This window comes from Sturnus vulgaris, chromosome 8, assembly GCF_052056855.1.
Source record: "Sturnus vulgaris isolate bStuVul1 chromosome 8, bStuVul1.hap1, whole genome shotgun sequence".
Lineage (NCBI taxonomy): Eukaryota > Metazoa > Chordata > Aves > Passeriformes > Sturnidae > Sturnus > Sturnus vulgaris.
The window spans coordinates 34,253,837-34,269,853 of record NC_142250.1 but is presented as its reverse complement, the minus strand read 5'-3'; the positions used below and the strand labels follow the sequence as shown (position 1 = coordinate 34,269,853).

At 39.6% G+C, this 16,017-nt stretch overlaps 1 protein-coding gene across 1 annotated transcript; it reads right to left on the bottom strand.

Moving 5' to 3' along the window:
• Positions 1 to 298: 298 nt before the first annotated feature.
• ACADSB (acyl-CoA dehydrogenase short/branched chain) lies at positions 299 to 16,011 on the bottom strand. The gene is made up of 11 exons (XM_014879620.2): positions 15,885 to 16,011; positions 11,627 to 11,786; positions 11,259 to 11,359; positions 10,580 to 10,786; positions 9,968 to 10,138; positions 9,353 to 9,478; positions 8,890 to 8,982; positions 6,755 to 6,844; positions 5,113 to 5,250; positions 4,213 to 4,312; positions 299 to 3,527 (listed from the first exon to the last, which is right to left on the bottom strand). The coding sequence occupies exons 1-11, from the start codon at positions 15,924 to 15,926 to the stop codon at positions 3,457 to 3,459; spliced, it is 1,299 nt and encodes a 432-aa protein (XP_014735106.2). The 5' UTR covers positions 15,927 to 16,011; the 3' UTR covers positions 299 to 3,456.
• Positions 16,012 to 16,017: the final 6 nt, after the last annotated feature.

Below are 16,017 nucleotides of genomic sequence, written 5' to 3'. Positions count from 1 at the left end.
TGGGGCTGAGGAAAAGCATTTATTCAGCTTTTGTGTATCCAGTACCAGCTCAGGGAAGTCAGACAGCTGCTTTCAAAGCAGACTGGGCTTCCAATCAAGCTTTGCCTGGTAGAAGAACTTGAAATGTGCCTCTCACCTAAAGATTTTCAAGTGAAAATGCAATAACATGTTAATTATAAAGGTCTTTACATAGCAAAAGGCTCCCAAAGAACAATAACTCTGTTCATGTAAGCCTTTTCTAACACAATCTTTACACGGGGAAAAGAAAATATGAGAGAAAGAACAACAGCATAGAAAAGATGATATAAAATGTTGTATTTGAGAATTTTCCAAGCAGTGATTAAACCTGTGGAAATCTGCCTTGATCACCAACCAGAAGAGAACTAGAGAAACCTGACAAGACACAGTCATTTTCTCCTGGTACAAAACCTGCAAGACCTGGTAACAATCTTAAATGACACATTATTAGAGAACCATGAACTGATACACAAGGTTAGCATTGTATCAAATCAAAACCAAAATCCAGGCACTTTTTAATACATTCTCAATACAGGTCTTCTAACCAGTGAAGCTCACATGCAACATTTGATACTGAAGCTGCTGTTCCAGGACAACAAACTGGATGGACTAAGGGTATAAAAAGGGGAAAGCCACTAATAAAATGCACATTGAGTATATAAAGCAGCTTAAAAGCTCAGAAAGCCTCCCAGCATTGCCCACCCACTCTGCAGCCTGTGCCCACAGTGCCAAATGCAGAACTGCCATTTATTGTCACCCAAAGATGCCCATCCCAAACCAGAACAAGGGCTGGGGAGCACAGGCAGCTCTGAACAGCTCCTGGACAACAGCACAGCACTTCTCATTCCTAACCAAATACCCGAGTTCAGAGCAGCAATGGAATCAGGCTTGAGGGGAGGAAATAACACCAGGCTGGACAGGGCTTGGAGCAAGCTGGGATAGTGGAAGGTGGCCCTGGCATGGCAGGGGTGGGATCTAAGCTCCTTCCAACCCAAACCATTCTGTCACTCTCTAAGTTAACTCTCCCCAGAACCAGTGACCAGAGTAGCCAATGCCCTCCACACATGTACCTGTCCTCTTAAAACAAGGAAAGTTACTCAGGGGTTGTAATTGATTTGTGCACATATTCCTCCACAGAATTTTGTATACAAATACAATACATTATTTATTTCTTTCAAAACTGTGTACAAAATACAACATACATAACAAAGACATGAAATATTTACAGCTGTAACATTAGTTAAAGGCTTGACCTTGCTTTATTGAGAAAAAAAGCTCATCAGCTACTGTTGAATAGCTGAGGATGCTCAGGTTGTTTCCTAGACTCAGGCATCCCATATCAGACTGTGAGGAATCACATTCATCTCATTTTTTTTCCTGGTTATTTTTTCACATGGATGCCTGACACAGTTCTACACAGTTCTTTTTACATAATCCTGGATATCCAGCCCTTAACAGTCCTTCAAAGAGCTCTGCACTTCCCTCCACAAAGGGTTTGCTTCTGGCACTGTATTGTATCAGTTAAGTATTGCCAGTCCTCATTCTCACACAAAACTGCAGATGCCAAGCTGAGAGTGTCTCAAACCAGGAAATCACAGCAAAAACCAAACCTTGTTTTCTGTGGACACTCACATGAGCAAAGCAGATTAAACCTCAGCAGCCAAGAGCTGCCTCACCTTGGCACTCAGCACGGTAATTAACATTAACTCAAGCATTTTGCAGTGAGGTTATGATTATTTTAGATTCACAGATAGACTGTGTTGAGTAGAATAACTGCAGTAAAATGTTGTGGTGTCTATAGTCTTAATTCTAATCTAAATTCCCCCAGCTGTTTCAACTGAACTGAAAGAAAGCCTGCAAGCAAATCTGAAATGTATTAATAATGATAATGATTAATAATAATATTGCTAGAAGAAAACTTCAGAAACCATCTAGTCTACCTTCCTACTCTTGTATTTTTGAAAATCTCTAAGCTCTTGATCAAACTGATATGGGAGGGGCTTTTTTATTGGCATAAGGATAATCACCACAATAATTCTTCACCCATTAACAGGCAAAGCGTGTATATAGAGGGATTAATTCACTAAAGCAGTTACTTCCCTTTGAAGTCAGAGAACTTTTTAATAGTGCTTTTCATCCTTGCTTGTTTCTTTGTCTAAGGCACTGCTTGTTTTACAAATCCCACTTGTTAAGTGTCACTTGCCCTGGTTTTACTAGGAAATCCTCTGGGAGTCTCAGCCTATAACGTTCTAAGCTCCACTCAGAGTGAATCATCAGTGAAAGGCAAGCTTTAAAAATGAGATTCTTCTAAGTCAGCCAAAACCAGAAAACCAATCCTTCCCTCCCCAAAACACTTGAAACAGATTGCCAATTACAGCAATTAGGATGATTTTTCATATATTAAGCTTCCTGTCTCTTGATTATTAGTTAATTAGCTCTCCAGCTCTGAAGAGGTTTCTGTTGTAAATAAAATGTCTAATTTTAGAGTAAACAGAGACAAATAAAAAAAGCGAATACTTCCCAACCCCCTGCCCTCTTTTCTCTCTTAAAAGAGGGAAAAACTGTGCTAGAGAATCACTAAATTCCAGGAGCAAGGAATTCTAGGCTGCAAATTAACAGTGCCTCCCTTTAAAGTTTGTAAAATGCATTGAATGTGGAAAGGCCACTGTGAGGTAGTATCACAGCACTCCCATTACCCAGCTTGTATCTGTCCTTTTGCAGAACTACTAGAGCTTTTTTAACCCCATTTCAGAAAGATTTCAACTCAACCTTTTATGAAAGGAGAACTATAAATAGGCTCTTAGATTAAAACCCTTAACAGCTGAGAAGGCTGGAAAGGGAGGTGGATATTATCCACCTTTCAGGAGTACAAATTGGGGCTGCAAGGGCTTAATTACGAAGATATCCTTAAAAACACACTGAGGGCTGCTGTAAAAATGACTCCAATTACAGCAGCTCCACGGACATCACTCCACCTGGGAGAGAGGAAACCACCACTTCCCTCTCTTTGCACCCCATGCTAATGCAGGCAGCACATCCCAACTGCAGCTCCACTCCACACACCAGCTCTGCTGCATGTGGAGAGTCCCTTCTCCCAGGTGGATTCACAGAAATGCCAGGGATTTGGATTCCTTTGTTTTCACTTTGAAATCTCCAAGTGGAGATGAACTGCTGGCATGACCTAAGGGAGCTAAATCCAGTGCTTGGAAGTCTCTCAGGCAGAAAGAAGTTTGGATTTGAATGTGGAATTCATGATTGCACATGAATTACTCACTCTCCTGAAATGGGGAATTCATGGTTTTCCCTATGATTTCACTGTGATGATGTATTCTTATTTATAGTGTCGCCAATGCCTTCTGTAATTACAAATAAATGGGTAATTCACAATTAGTGTTCAGGGAAATAATTTCTTATAGTATCAAGAAAGTCCTTATGGTTTCAGTACTCCTGTGCTAGGAATTTTGCAATTGTACTCAGCTGGATATTTGAAGTTCCTTCATATATGGTACCTGAAATCAGAAGAAAACAAATTACTAGACTCTAAATTCACAGTGAATCTATGAAGAGACCAAAATATCATCCAAAAGTCCAGTTAGAATCTTTACAATTATGAAATGAAGCTTTACTGTGCAAATACTAACACAGAATTACAATTATTTATATAATACTATAAACGTTAATATTTTATTATCTGTAACAATTAAAACACTTTTCTGGCTAGCACCACATAATGTAAAGACATTTTCCTGAAAAGCAATTCTTAAATAGCCAACAAAAATGAAAGAAGTTCCAGATGCTATTGTAATAAAAGTCAAAGGATAACGTTGTTAAAAATATCAAACTCTTGTGTCCAAGGATTATCCTGATAAGCAAGAAAGCCTTGAAAAGAAAACTCTACATGGATTCAGATCTTAAAGCCAATGAAGGTATTTTCAATTTTTTTTTTTACAGAGATTTTCTTATAGAATAGGACACAGTGTTTGTGTCTGTATTTTGTTGGTATCTAATGAAATGTTTTAACTAGCCTTGCATGTACATACATTTATACATAAAAGTTTTAAATCTGAGCCTTTGAATTAGTGTTGATACAGTCTCAAGGAAAAAATATCCTGAGGAAAAAAGCCATCCCTTCTTCCTCAGACTTTTAACAGCACTAAAGCCACAAGAGATACTTGGTAAGAAAGTGTCACTCACCTATCTTGCAGTCCCTGTAGTACTTTTCTATTGGGTAATTCCTGGTGAATCCAACACCTCCCATCCACTCAATGCATTTACTGGTTGTCAGTGTTGCAACCTATGAAGAGAATTTCAGAGTTACAGGATTCAACTTCACCACAGTGGTAGTAAAACTTATACTTTGTACCTAATTAATACCAAAGCAGGGAACAGGAGGGAAGAAGGATGGGTATTTTGGTATTCATCCCCAGCAAGACATTTTAGGATAAAAATGACATAAATCAGAGGACATCAGGAGTTCACTAATTGTTACAGCAATAGTTTCTATGCTGCTCAGTGCTAAAGACCAGCAGTGGTATGCAAGACAGCAATTGCAAAGAGAGAGAAGTCATCCAGTTTTGAGTCATTTTAAGAGTCACAGATGTGACCAGCAGAGCTGAAATGGTTACAAATGAACCCTTTACAGTGTCATTTCTCATGCCACAATAAGATTTCTGAGAAAATTAAATCTTTCTAGATAAGTGAAAGTATTAATTCACTTTCCTCTTTTAGTGTTGTTGGCTGGTTTTAAAAATTTTATTTAGGGGCATGAGCAGCTTATTCTTTGGTGACTTACTTCAGATTCTGTGCATGGACTGAGAAACACAGAATAGCTTGGGTTGGAAGGGATCTTAAAACTCATGTCATTCCAACCACCCTGCCATGGGCAGGGACACCTTCCACTAGCCCAGGCTGCTCCAAGCCCCATTTGACTTGGCCTTGGACACCTCCAGGGACGTGGCATCCGAGATAAAAGCACATCCAGAGATCTCACAGCAAAGATGAAACAGCAGTTACACACTGGGTAACAGAAGGAGTGGAATGAAGTTTAGCAGCAGTGGGATGAAGGCCTGGATGGAGTGAGGGAGCTGCAGGTACCTCAGCAGTGAAGAACTTGGCCATGCTGGCCTCCTTGATGGCCGGCCTGCCCGCCTCCGCCAGCCGCGCCGCGTTGTAGGTCAGCAGCCTGGCTGCCTCCAGCTGCGTGGCCACCTGGGCAATCTGGTGCTGCATCCCCTGCAACAGCACCACAGCACTCACACGGAGCCACAGCCCTGCTGCAGCTCCCAGCAACAACCATTCTGTTCATCATGGAATGTAGCTGCACTCTAAAATAAAAACATCAAATCCAGGTGGGAACTAGTTCCATGTTCCTTCTGTGTTTATAGATAGAGGGTGGGAAAACTCTTGGGCCACTGAAGTGCTTTCAGAACTGCAATTCTATTTTCCCCTTTCCTGTTCTTGGATTCAGAAGCACTGGGGTTCTTTTTGCCTGACTGGCTGGACAGAGGATTACCTATTTAAACCCAGGAATATAAAGGAAAATTTTATCCCAATCTTAACATCCTCTTCCAGATTACAAAGGCATGAGGAAGTCAGAGCTGCATTTTCATCCTGCAGCTGCTCATTGAGACCAAAACAGGTCTGGTTCCCTAGTGAGTATAGCCAAGGAAGACTTACAAACAAGTATTTCTTGAAAAAAGTGGAGAACTAGCAAGGTGACAACTTCTTTCCTTGTCCCAGAGGAACAAGAGAAGATTTAGAAGCAGCTTAAAAGTCCAGAGGACACGACTGAGGAATGGATTCAAGGGGAAGGAAAGAGGTGATGGAGCTCACATCTGAATGGTATTACAGGAGAATGGGTTTACTTAAGAACACCCAAATATTATGATCATTGAAAATGAACATTTAGTAGTCTAAAACACAATGAAATCTTTCATCTTATTAGAACATTAACACCGTTCCCTCAGATTTGCAGAAATATATAGGCAGGTCAAAATACCAAAATGATTTGGCAATTATAAATTCCATTTCCCATTCAAAAGACGCAGTTCCAATCATTTCCTAGGTATCTATGAGTGCTTCCTAAAATTTGCATAAATTATGAGTAGTGCTAATGTTCCTTCTCTTCAGCTGAGATGTAGGTTTCTTTTAACAAGAAAATTACTATAGTAATTACAATTATGTATCTTCCTTATTAAACTATACATCATTTTTGCAACAAAGGGTCTTTTTCGCTGTAAGAAATAGATATTATAATGAAAACTAAATGTCTTTGTACAACACAGGAAATCTAATAATTCAATCAGTTTTCCTCATCTTTTTATCATTTCTAGTGTCTCCAGAAAAAGCCCTTCCCCTACACCTCATGAAAGGGTATAAAAACTGGAGCACATTCAGTATAGTGTGATATTAAAATCAGAAGGGAGTTCTATGTGCATTGTTTTCAAAGAATGTCAATAACTTATCAAGCAAAAGGAACATGTGAATAATATTTTTAATTTTTAAATTATTTGTGTGGCACTTGCAAAGGCTGAACTGATGAATTTTAGGTGGCAGATGAACATTCATCCAGAATTTTTTTTGAAAAGTTCTTCTCAAATATTGAGGAGGAGGAGAGACAAGACGTGAAGTGGAACATGAATTATGCAAATCAGAATACTAATTTTACTGTTTTACTGTTTATTGTGATCACTATTCTTTCTTGGAGGAAACAACCCATGTGTCCATCAAGAAGTACCTGGAAATCAAAGATGCTTTTCCCAAACTGGACTCTCTCCTTTGTGTAGGGAACTGTACGGTCAAAACACCCCTGGGCCAGTCCTAACATCTGTAAGAAAAAATAAGGATATGGTCAGAAAAAATTGATTAATTGAATGCACCCAATGGAAATTATAATAATTGGTCATCTTCTGGCCAGGCAGGTTGATATCCAGTGGAAAAGTTGTTTTCTTCCTACCTAGATATTGCTAAAACTTCTACAGAGAATCCTAGGAGCCAGAATTTTACAATTATCAGAAAAACTAAGGTGAGTTATAATAAAAAAAAGTTTAAGGAACAAATCTATTACATGCCCATTTCTTACCACAGGCAAGTATTTGTGAAAACACTACCACTCATTTTTTGAACAAAACTTATGGGCCAACTGTAATTGCAAAAATATTAGGTGTTTTTTTGGAAAATTCATAATTGCATAAGAAAATGACTATAAACTGAAGATCTATAGATTTACATTACCCTATTAAAGGAAAATAATCTGAATGATTAATCAAAACTATTTTCATAAGCAAAATAATTTCTCATTTTCTAGAGGACACCAGACTGCCAGGATCAGCAATTTGTTTCAGAAGTTAGAAACTTAGTGGAGTGGAAGGAGAGAGAACATTTCTTGCACTATCTTCCAGCTCTGCAGAACAATTGTAGAAGAATTTAGATCAATTTTGTCTTTCCACAAAGGCAGAAGCAGTAAAGTGTCACATCAGGCAGCTTAGAAAAACTGCCTTTAATGATGTACAACAGAAAAAAAATGGTACATAGGAAAACAATAAAAGAAAATATTGCAGTCTGCTGCTAATTAGCCCCATTATCAGATTTGTCATCTCCTTATATAAATTATAAGAACCAAGTACATCATCTTCAGCACCTCTAATAATATTGCTGCTGCCTTGCACTAAAACCATCTGAAACTGTTTTCAAAGCCACAATTACATTTTATAAGATCTTCATTATCTTTTAAACCTACTACTACTGCAAAAATAAACTCAATACCACAGGGCTTTAGAGCTGCTGTTCTTGTCAAGTCCATTTCTCTTAATTTGAAGGTGCCAAGAAAGCAGTAACTAAGATATAACAACTACCTGACCTTAACTTTTAATTAAGGTGTAACTTAGAGTAATTAAGAGTAAAATCCAGGCCATGTATTTTACTGCCAGAGCCTTTATATTATTTATATCTCTGGGAACAATGGGGCCCACAGCCCTTTTTAAATGCCATATCAGACAAAGTTTAATCACAGGTAATCTTTAGAAATTATGGAAAAGCCAGCCCAATTATCAACATAGTGTATTGCCATGTGGAAAAATCTCAGTTTCATAAAGATGATTTCTTCTGGTCTGTCTGCAAACCAGGGAAAGATAAAGGAGATTGGTAGTACAGAAATACTGCACAACAAAGTATAAACAAAGAAAAGATTACTTTCAAAAGTAAATTAAAATATAAAAACTTATCACAATTAATTTTATTCTGGGGCTGAAGCTGATTTCCACTGAGATCAGCAGCACTCTGAAGTCCAAGTTGACTTTACAGCAAAATACAACATTTTGAAATAACTCCAAGGTCAGTACATATTTTCCCCTAAGATGCCATACAGCACAAATTTCAAACACAACAATGAACTGGAGCAGTTCTGCTAGAGAAAATCACATTTATTTTTTAAAAAAATTAACTTTTAAAAATAAGTTGTTGGGAAAACATCAGTTAGCACTAGGTTACATTTGCCAGTCCCATACAATCCCAGCTGGGAGCTGGAATAATATTATACATTTCAGTGTTTTCCAGTTAGTTCTCTTTGCAAAATGAATTTTCATAGTGCAAGACAAGAATGTGGACATAATTCAGTGGCAGTAAGTTAACGACCAAACACAAGCTAATTGGAATTTAATGTTTTTTAAGTCTATTTCTTATGCCACCACAGGAGAATTTTCCTATTGGCAGCTGTTCCCATCTTTGCTGTAACTTTGCTACGGGAACAGTGACATCTAGTGGCAACTGAGCTTTTAATGAAGTATTTTCTAAACGGCTTTAAAGATTCCACAAATTTCAGTCCAAACTCAAATGATATCCTGGCTGTGCTCAGTAATAAATTAAATCACCCACCTGTGCAGCAATCCCTATCCTGCCAGTATTGAGCATTCCAATGGCATACTTATAGCCTTGTCCAACTTGTCCCAGGATACTGCTCTCAGGAACCTAAAAAATAAAACCACCCAATTATTCCTGTTCTATTCTGCTTTGCAACTACTAAAAGGGTTCACAAGTTTCATCAATTGTCCCTCATAAGTGAAGGCATAAAACATAAAGCACAATTTGATTCCTTGGATACCTGATTAGAGCATTCCCAGATTCACATGGCTATAAATTGATGACTAAGAAAAACTACATCAGAATTTAAGAAATTCAACCTCTCTCTAGACTTCTGTGGGAGGAAAATGCTATAATATGCCCAACAATCAGCGTGTCTAAGGGAAAAAAACAGGGAATTTAGTTAATATTCTTTCCTTATGTGTGGTCGGGGTCCAGTTGGACACAAATTATGCCTCAACAGCTGAACTTACAATACCTTCACGTTGTCAAATGTGACTGGGCAGGTGGAACATGCTCTGATTCCCAGCTTGTCCTCCTTTTTCCCCACGTGAAGCCCCTCTGTGTTACGATCCACTATGAAGCATGTAATTCCTCTGTATCCCTGGGGGGAATTCAAGATAATCAACAACTGTTTTTCATACTAATATCCCTCAAAATCTACTACCTACATCCAGACTGGGGACAAACCTGATACTTGCATACTCAGCTATGTAATTTTTATTGTACATACTTTACTACAGAATACTTTTTAGCTTTCCATTTTCCCTTTTAACAACGGGAACTTGCCAACTAAGTCAAAAAGGTTGGAAAAGCATAAGACTGTGAGTCCTGTTATTCAGAACACCATCAGGGTTGGGCTCTTCATCTAAGCAACCATGATTCTGACATTTTTATTTTCCCTGGTTGGAGGAATTTATTAAATTGCTCACCAAGTTCTCAAATTTTGTTGGGAAATATTTTTAAAGGTTTGCAATCAGCTAGGGAAAGATGCACAGAGTATTAACCTTGAACATCAGATTATTAATATAAAATCCACAGTTTCATATACCAGCAGCTGTCACTGAAATGCAAGAATTCTGTAACAACTTACTAAGGATGGGTCAGTATTTGCCATGACAAAGAAAACTCCAGCATCTTCTGCTAAGCTTATCCACATTTTTGAACCATTGATAATGTAGTAATCTCCTTTCTTTTCAGCTCGAGTCTTCAAGGAAAAAGCATCACTGCCAGACCCAGCCTCCGAAAGACAGAAACTCCCCAACTGGAAAGGGAAAGGTAAAAGCCAATTTAATTTTCACAGATATAAATAAATCCTACAAGAAAAATACTTACAAGCCAGCCAGTCTCTTAAATTCAAACATTTTAACCTATTGCATTAAAGTAACTGAGTTTCAGCTATGGAGATTAAGAATAGAAACACTGTGTAATTACACATCTCTCAAAGTCAACTGCTTTACAGTTCTTTTCCACAGTAAATTAAATTTTAATGAAACTAATAAGTGCCTTTCCACTTTTACCTCTCAGCTACTGATGACAGGATGTATCTATATCATCACAGCTCTCAGCTCTAACCGGTGTTTCAAAGTTCACACATATTTTCCAGAGCTGCAGACACACATTAGTCACTGAAAAAAAAATCCTACTAACACTACTTACCAATAATATAATTTTAATAGTTAAGTAAAGTAAGACTTTGACTCACTGTATCTTTAGACACCCTGGGCAGGTAAGTTCTCTTTTGTTCTTCTGTTCCATAGGTGGTAAACAATTTATTTGTTAGAGTGTTTTGGAGTTCACACACAAGAGACACAGCTGGATCAACTTTGGCCAATTCTTCCACTGCCAATATGATTGAAAAAAATGAAGCTCCAGTTCCTCCATACTCCTCCCCAAGCTCAATACTCATCAGCTGAAATGGAAAAGGTGCAAATATATAAATTTGTTGGTCCTGATAGCTGGAAAAATTGAATCCAGGAATGAACACCAGGATTTTGGCAATGTCAGTCCTCATGGCTGCCCAGTAAGGCCCAGAGGACTCCTGATTTTCTTCTCCATCAACACTTGGAGTCATGGCCTTTCCAGCATCCAATTATGCTTTTCCTGCTAAAAAAAAGTGAAGGAGGGAAGACAAGGAACTAAAAGATAAGGTGAAGTATGTGGTATGGAGGAGATGGAAAAAAAATTACAATAAAAGATGGAGACTGATAATGCTATAAAGAAAGTTGTCATGTGATTGACAACTCCAAAATTTTTAATGATTCATTAGCTCATTTGAATTATACCCTTCAATTCTTTCATCTTAAAATCTGACCGAGGCATAGTTAGAGATTCATAAAATGATGTTACTTTCCAAATAAAAGATTAGGTAAAAGTGTGCAGACCCCTTGTTCAAACAATCCCTGGACAATGGAATCTTCCATTTTCGCATTCTCGTCCATTTTTTGCACGAAGGGTGCGACTCGTTCCTGGGCAAATTTGGTCACTGTAATGAAGAGAAGAAAGAAAACGTGTAAATATTCCAACAGTCTCCTTGGGGACCAATATAACAGGAATGTGGTGCTTCTGACAGGTTATGCACGTGTTCTGCCTCTCCCAGAAAAGCAAGTAGCCCAAGCAACACATGGCATAAAGCACCCCCAAAAAAATCTCAACATTTGACTAGAAATAAATAATGAAAGCAAAATTTTAAGCTAAAATATTCCTTCTACTTAAAACATTTCTGAACATTAACTACAGAGATAATAGCTACCCATGTCTTTCAGCATGGCCTCCTCTTCAGTGAACATTTGAAGTGGAGCACAGACAAGTCCATCACTGGCTAGATTTGGCTTGAGTTCTGATTTGGAGGATCTAAAAACACGGGGACAAACCCTCCAAGGAGCCAAGTGTGCTGGCATGTGTCTTCTCAGCTGTTGGCAACAAATACAGAACATGCAAACAGTTAGATTTGTATGCAGACACCAATATATAACTTTACCCAGTGCTTTTATTCGGTGAATGATTAGGAAATATAACTTACATCTAATGTTCTGTTTGAAAGCTTTTGAGAAAATACAACCTCCCCCTCCCCTGTGCCCTAAAAGAAAATATCCTTTAATTACTTTTCTTTTAATATGACACATTTTTCTTTCTAGAAATTTACTAACACAAAGTTATTTTACAAAGTATGCACAAACATTTTTTCAGTCAATTTTAGTGTTTACAGCAAATAAACCCTGCTGATAGTATTTATTTTTATAGATGATTTTGCAAGTCTTCTGCAATATTCAGAGTAGTAAGTATATATTTCAATAGAATACTTTCATTAACAAATATGATGAGTAAATATAAAGCAAACGTACAATGACTTTTACAGGCCTGCCAACTTTAATGACTGCCTTTAGCTTTCTCCCTGCTTTTCTAGGGAACAGCAACTCTTGTTTCTAAAGCAATTAGACAGCCACTCATGGATTATTGGTATTTAGCTGTGAAAAGGCCTAACTTTTAACTGCACTGTGGATTTCTGTATTCACACTGAATTCTTATCCACCACTTAATGATTTTCAGAAAGAGCACACATTTTGTAGACAAAGCCCTGGCATTTGAATGCTTCTGTCCAGGTAATTTCTATACAGTCAAAATCCCACAGTTAGTATGTGGAGAGTGTAACTAATAATTAATATGTCTTATTTGGTTGATTTATTTTAAAAGCATGGGAAGGAACTAAACCAAAATGATTTATGCTTATGCTCCCCATTTGTCCACAATATACAACAATGATTTCAAGAGGCATCAGTTATCCAACCAAAAGAGCAGAGGCTAAGCATTTACTGTGGGGAATAGTACTATTTTGTGGCAAAAGTCACAAAAATGAACATTTACTGTGGGGAATAGTATTAATATGTGGCAAAAGTCACAAAAATGAACAGAGCAGTAGCTTTTGGAGGAAGCTACACACGGTGATTGTCAGGACATAGATAATGTGCCAGCTTTGTCCCTCAGAGACCTAAAACCTTTTGTGTTCAAAGACTTAATTAGAAAGTTTTAGGCTTTAGAAAGGTAAGTTTGGTATGAAGGCCAACATACTTTCCAAACACAGAATAATTTCTTAGAATTTTAAAGGAAGTTGGCATAAAGGATCTGGCTCAAGAAGTAATGGGCCAGCAGTAACTAAAATGTATTCCTGCAAAGCAGCACAGTTTGTGTCTCCAAATGCTCTGCTCTCACAGCTACCCAGTCTGGGGCTGATGTCCACAGATCTGATCTTTGCTGCAGGTTTCTGTCACTTTTGCTATGTCAATCTAAAGTGTGGAGACACAAACAACTGCAGACAGAAATCCCCAGGAGAGACACAGCTGTATATGAAAACACACGTCTGCCAACACACATTTTTGGCTGCACTCATTCTTAACCCCAGAGTGAGGAACAGACTGGCTGTGCCCTAAGCAGGCGCCTGTTTAACTCACAGAACACAGGGCAATTCCACAATGCACATTGTGCTAGCAGCATTCCTCAAAATACAGCAGAAACTTTGGGGTCAGGAAGTAAAAATTCCTTTGATCCTTTTAATAATTCCCCCTCTTTCATGTTGGCTTTCAACACTTGTCATCTCTCTGGCTGAAGAACTGATGTAAAACACATTGATGAACTTTTTTGGAGACAAGAAGCAAAAGTCTACTGTGATAAGGAAACTCTGATTTTGGTGCAAACAGCTGTGCATAAAATAAAACCCAACAACAATAAACAGTCAGAAGTGGTATAGAGAAAATAAATATTGCTGTGAACATTCAGTGTTTATTCACATTCAAACCCTCATGTTTTGGACATAAAACAACTACTGGTGAGCAGGGATAAATTATGAATATATTTGGATGGTCAGCAATAGCTGCAACACTTTCAAATTATGTTACTGGAATCATTGTGGGTGTTCACAAAAATAAAGAAAACATTGTTTTAATAGAGATTAAACCCCAGGCAACCATGTTCTGGAAGCAGTCAGCCAGGAATGGATTATTTGCAGAACATGCAGCTATGCTGGGGTCACCTGACACCCAGGTGTGCCAACCCCCACCTGTACAAGCTTGTCCTTGGCAAGGTCTGAGAAGGAAAAACCTGAGTACACACATGCACATTTCTATTTAACACCGTGCTGCTTCCTGAGCACTGACAGGGCTACAAACCACACACACTTCCTGCTCCTTCCACTACTTCATTTCCAAGCACAAAGAAAAGAGTGTTTTCCTCCATGGCAGCATACATAAGGTGAATCACTGGGAATATAAAGCATAAAACCATGGAGTAGTTTGGGCTGGATGGGACATTAAATCTCTGCCATGGGCAGACACACCTTCCACTGTCCCAGGTTGTTCCAAGCCATGCCCAAGCTGGTCTTGGACACTTCCAGGGATGGGGTGGCCAGAGATTGATTCTCTGGGCAAGCTGTGCCAGGGCCTCCCCACCCTCACAGCAATCTGGGATTACCTCTCCTGAAACCACCCCAGGCTTTCCCTCCTTCCTGAGAGTGGCAGGGAAAAGTGTCCTACCACAGCAGGGGGAGAAACAAAGGTTCAGACATTTATCAACCATGCTTTGGTAAGTACTTGTTTGAGACAGGAATGAAATGGTGCTGCAGGAGCAAAGGAATATTACTAAAAAGGTCACCTGAAAAAGTTTTAGAACCAGTGGGATGCATCCAAGGGACAGGATTAATGCTGGTAACAGCCACACAAAGAGCAGCAACACACAGCTGTACCAAAGGAATAACAGCCCAGTGTGGAAATGTTTTAGTTCAACATTTGGATTTAAAAACTAACTAAATAATCAAGTCACTACATTATTGTGTACCTTTCTTTTCTTAGAGGCCATGTAGCATCACTAATTTCAGGCAGTTATTTAAAGAGCATGTGCATTACTTAAATCCTTGGTTGCTGCTTCCCTGCCTTTTTTTCCTGCTCTTCTTCTGTAGGTAGTGATTTATGCTGCTCCAGGATTCAGGCTGCTTGCCCTACTAAACACATGCTTTTGCTGATAACATTGATTTTTCTATTTATCTCAATTCTTACCTCCACCTCAGCTCTTTAAAAGATCAGTTCTCCTGGTTTCCTTCTGTTTGTTTTACAATCTAAAACAAGATTTTAATGCTGGACCTGGCAGCAGCATTAAGATATAAAGAGAAAAAAACCCAAAGCAATGTTTTCCTCAGCTCACTTTGCTTGCTTGGTGACTTCCACTCCTGTATCCATCCCAGCTGGTTTCCACACAATTGATATTTCCCAGCAGAGAAGCTTGCATTCATTTCTGGGGTTGGTTTGCTTTATTTCAATTTATTTCCAGAACCACAACACACTCATGAGCTGCATGAGAAGATCCCAGGCAAGCACATCTCACTGTGCACAGCCAAGGCATGCGTGGCAAAAACACGGAGTCTCTGCAGGTCTCGATCACACCTCCAGTGCCACAAGTGGGTTTAGAAAAACAAAGAATATTCTGAATTGAAAGAGACCCACAGGGATCATCCAGTGCAGCTCCTGTTCCTGCACAGAACCCCAACAACCCCACCTGGGCATCCCTGGCAGTGCTGTCCAAACTCCTGGAGCTCTGGGGCTGTGCCCATTTCCTTGGGAGCCTGGGCAGTGCCAGCACCCTCTGGGGATGAACCTTTCCCTAAAATCCAACCAAAGGAGACCTCAAAGCGCCTCCGCTGCTGGACGGTGCTGGGCACAACCTCACAACCATTTCAAGACTTATAAGAACTTTCCTCAGCACGAAGTTACCCAACACCGTCCCCTCACACCCCCACACCCAAATCCACGGGGCAGAAGGAAAAAAGGACTTTCTCTCACCGCCCCCCAAGCCTCGCAGAGCTGTCCCTGTATCCCCTGCACCCGACAGCTCCCGGCCCCGCGGCCAGAGACCCCCACTCAACACCAGCAGGCTCGGGAGCTGCAACAGCCCAGCAGGACGCGGTTGTAGCTTTCCGTTGTAGCTTTCCCTTGTCCCCTTTCCCTTGTCCCGCCCTGAGGCGTCACCTTCGCACAGCCCCTCAGCCAAGCTCCCGCCGCCGCCGCCATGTTGGCGCCTGCCCCGTGACGTCAGAGCCACCGCCCCCGTGACGTCAGAGCCACCGCCCCCGTGACGTCAGAGCCAACACCCCCCTCCGCT

Coding starts and splice junctions, on each gene's coding strand:
- ACADSB (XM_014879620.2), bottom strand. CDS start 15,926: ATGGCGGCGGCGGCGGGAGCTTGGCTGAGGGGCTGTGCGAAG. Junction 10,787..11,258: donor AGGGATTGTTTGAACAAGGG/GTCTGCACACTT, acceptor TTTCCATTTCAG/CTGATGAGTATTGAGCTTGG. Junction 3,528..4,212: donor CTACAGGGACTGCAAGATAG/GTGAGTGACACT, acceptor TTCTGATTTCAG/GTACCATATATGAAGGAACT.